At 45.5% G+C, this 3,655-nt stretch overlaps 1 protein-coding gene across 1 annotated transcript; it reads right to left on the minus strand.

Annotated features, from left to right (window-relative positions):
* Positions 1 to 346: 346 nt before the first annotated feature.
* LOC147942412 (uncharacterized) lies at positions 347 to 2,161 on the minus strand. The gene is made up of 3 exons (XM_087456050.1): positions 1,457 to 2,161; positions 1,163 to 1,231; positions 347 to 1,066 (listed from the first exon to the last, which is right to left on the minus strand). The coding sequence occupies exons 1-3, from the start codon at positions 2,159 to 2,161 to the stop codon at positions 347 to 349; spliced, it is 1,494 nt and encodes a 497-aa protein (XP_087312176.1).
* Positions 2,162 to 3,655: the final 1,494 nt, after the last annotated feature.

Here is a 3,655-nt window from a genome sequence, read left to right on the forward strand (position 1 = left end):
AAACTTGGGGACTTGCAGCCTTGGTGAAGATGTCTGCCAGCTGGTCTTTACTTGGTGTGTGACATGGTAGGATCACCCCTTCTTTAATCTTCTCTTGAACCTTATGACAATCCACTTCAATATGTTTGGTCCGTTCGTGAAAGACTGAGTTGGTTGCAATGTGTATTGCGGCATTGTTGTCACAGTGCATTGTGATCGGTTGATTAGACTTGAACCCAAGATCCTTGAGGAGTGATTTGAGCCATGTGAGTTCATTGGTGAGTTTCTTCATGGCCCGGTATTCGGACTCGGCACTTGAGCATGAGACCACCTTTTGTTTCTTTGATCGCCACGTTACCAGGTTCCCTCAAAAAAACGTACAGTATCCGGACGTTGACCTCCTGTCCATCGTGTCACCTGCGTAATCCGCATCACAATACCCTACTATCTCCGTCCTGTTGTTCTTGCCCATCCAAACACCTTGGCCGGGACTCCCTTTTAGGTAACACATGATCCGTTCCACCGTGTTCCAGTCAAAGTTCGTCGGTGCTTGCATATGTTGACTAACTTGGTTAACGGCATAGCACAAGTCCGGCCGTGTGATTGTGAGATAGATCAGTTTCCCTACAAGCCTACGATATCTCCCCGGATCCGCATATGGTTCGGCCAGCTTGGTTGCCGGAGCATTTGGTGTCTGCTTCATCGGATCCGCATATGGTTCAGCCAGCTTGGTGGCCGGAGCATTTGGTGTCTGCTTCATCTCCCCCTTTCGCTTGACCTGGTATCCTTCTTCAAGTGGAGTAGATACCGGCTTAGCTCCAAGTTTACCTGTCTCATGTAAAAGATCAAGGGTATACTTTCTTTGGGAGAGAAATAAACCCTCCGGAGAGCAAGAGACTTCAATCCCAAGGAAGTACTTGAGCGCACCAAGATCTTTAATGTCAAAGGAAGAATTAAGAAGGGCCTTGGTGGTGTCAATACCTTCCCTATCATCACCGGAGATAATGATGTCATCCACATAGATCAGGACCACAACAAGGCCATTGGAGGAGCGAAGGGTGAACAAGTTGTGATCGGCTTCAGATCGCTTGAAGCCATGGGCGCGAAGAGTAGAGCTGAGCTTGTGGTACCATGCCCTTGGAGATTGTTTTAAACCGTAGATGGCCTTGCGGAGTCGGAGCACCTTACCCGGAGCAACAATATCTTCCAGACCCGGTGGAGGGTGCATGTAGACTTCTTCGGAAAGCTCCCCCTGAAGGAACGCATTCTTGACGTCCATTTGCCATAAGTCCCAAGACAAGTTCGTAGCAAGGGAGAAAACGACACAGGCAGTGTGAAGTTTAGCGACCGGAGCGAATGTGTCCGTGTAGTCAAGGCCATAGGTTTGTGTGAAGCCACGAGCGACCAGGCGAGCCTTGTAGTGTTCCACCTCACCAGTGCTAAGATACTAGATGGTAAACACCCACTTGGAGCTGACAGCCTTTTTGCCTTTTGGGAGATCTGCCTCGTCCCACGTGTGATTACGTACCATGGCCCCCATTTCATCGTCTACGGCGTTGAGCCACTCCTTATGTTCTTTGGCCTCCTCATAGGATTGGGGAACAAAGTGAGCATCAATTTTGCTGAGGAAGGTCGCATGGTCCAATGGGACCAGGTCAAGCGAACATACAGCTTGGATAGGATGAGCGACAGCTTGGTTGTTATAATACACATGTTTCTGTTTCCAGGTTGACGGGTGAGACCTGATGCGTTCACTGCGTCTCGGCAAAGGCCAAGATTCCTGTGGGGCAGCCTCATCATGTCCTTCACTCTCCTGATTAGTACAAACGGTTGTCTGTTCAATGATGGTCGCCGTTGGTGAAGCCATGTCTGGTTCAGCACCGTGGACAGACTGCTCTTCGGGTAGGTGTGATGATGTTGAGTCATGCGGTGGGCACGGCTCAGAGTGATTCGGCTCAGTGACGTTTGGTGGTGTTGTGATGCCGAGGTGATCAAGAAGGAACCGCAAGTTAGTCGCCCGATCAGAGGTGGGCTGAGAGAGGTCCTTCAAGCTGTCCCAATCCCTCTTGTCGTGATATCCTTGATGCTCGAAGAACTTCACATCCCTAGAGATAAGCGTACGGCCAGTGGTAAGATCGTAGCACTTGTATCCCTTTTGACTTGTTGAGTAGCCGATTAACATGCACTTAGTGCTTTTGGCATCGAGCTTACTTCTTTGTTCTCCTGGTACTAACACAAAACACACACACCCGAACACACGTAAGTGATCAAGAGAAGGTTTAATTTTGTTTAATACCTCATAGGGTGACATGTCTTGTAAGATGATGTTCATATATTTTACCTTGTTTTCCCTTAGTTTATTCACAACTTTTGCATCTTTTGCTATCCATTTAGGCCATTATTGTGTAGCTTTAGGACTAATCATGCATTAGAGTATAGTTGCATTGCATTTGCATCTTTTCATGCATAAACAGGTGATTTTGGAGCTTAAGGAGCATGGAAGCAATGCTGAGGAGAAGTGAAGCAATCCTGAGGAGAAAACAAGAGAGTTAAGGCTGTAGAATCAAGGTCCGGAGTCCAACTCGACCGCACCACTCGACCACCACTCGACCGTGTGCTGAGAAGGACTCGACCGAGTGGAGAATGCACGAGAGAAGCCAGCTCGACCAGCCACTCGACAGAGCACTGGTCGAGTTGACCGAGCCGTTGACTGCTTTGACTTTTTGTATTTTTAGGGCTTCCACCTCATCTCCTATAAAAAGCCCTTGTACCTGCAGCCACCAAAGGGTCCAGCTTTTAGAGAGTCTAAAACCTAGTTTTTACCTTTTTTAGATATTATTCCTTTTGCACTTTTCTTTTATTTTAGATTTTGTACTTGTTTGAGAGAGAAAGACTAGATTCTTATATTTTGTTTGTTTCATAACTTTCAAAGTATTAAGATTTCGAGTTTTATTCCTTCATCAATATTGTAGATGTCTGTTTCATCTTTCCAATGATGCAAGTTTCATTATTTTCTGGGTTTTTGACATATTTCACCATGTGTTCTTGTGAGTAGTTTGTTTAGGACCTTGAGGATGGGTTAGGCTGGGTTGATCTTGTGGTTTGTTTGATTTGGTCAAGCTTGATTGTTGTAGATCTCTTCTAGGCTAGATGATCTTAATGCTGATCCTATATCTGAGAAGGTAGGGTTTGATTTCAAGCATCTTAGCATCACACCAATGTCTAAGGAGCATAGATAAGGCTAGATCTAGAGCTTACCATTAGGCTTGCTAAGAGATTAGAAGTCTTGTTTGGTTTGAGATGTATTGCTTAATGCCTGCTTGTGTAGATTCTTTTCTTTGTGAAAACAAGTCTAGAAATGCATAGGTTTGATTGTTTCTTGCCATGAGAGTGGATTAAACATGTCTTAGAATAGTATGTCTAGAGATCAGCTCAATGTTTGCTAGAGATTTGTTGACCAAGTTAGATAACCACAATGATTAGCTCAGCCCATGAATCCCTCCTCAAGGCCTTCTTTGTTTATTGAAATCTTAGTCTAAATATCATTGCTTGCTTGTTGTTTGATAGTTTTAGCATTGATCTGTTTTCACGTTTAAGTCTAGCTCGACCACGTACTCGACCTACACTCGGTCGAGTGCTGCTCGAGTTCATCCCCAGAACTTGTGTTTTTGATTTG

The sequence above is a fragment of the Camelina sativa genome, chromosome 6 (genome assembly GCF_030686135.1).
Source record: "Camelina sativa cultivar CO46 ecotype springtype chromosome 6, ASM3068613v1".
Classification (NCBI taxonomy): Eukaryota; Viridiplantae; Streptophyta; class Magnoliopsida; order Brassicales; family Brassicaceae; genus Camelina; species Camelina sativa.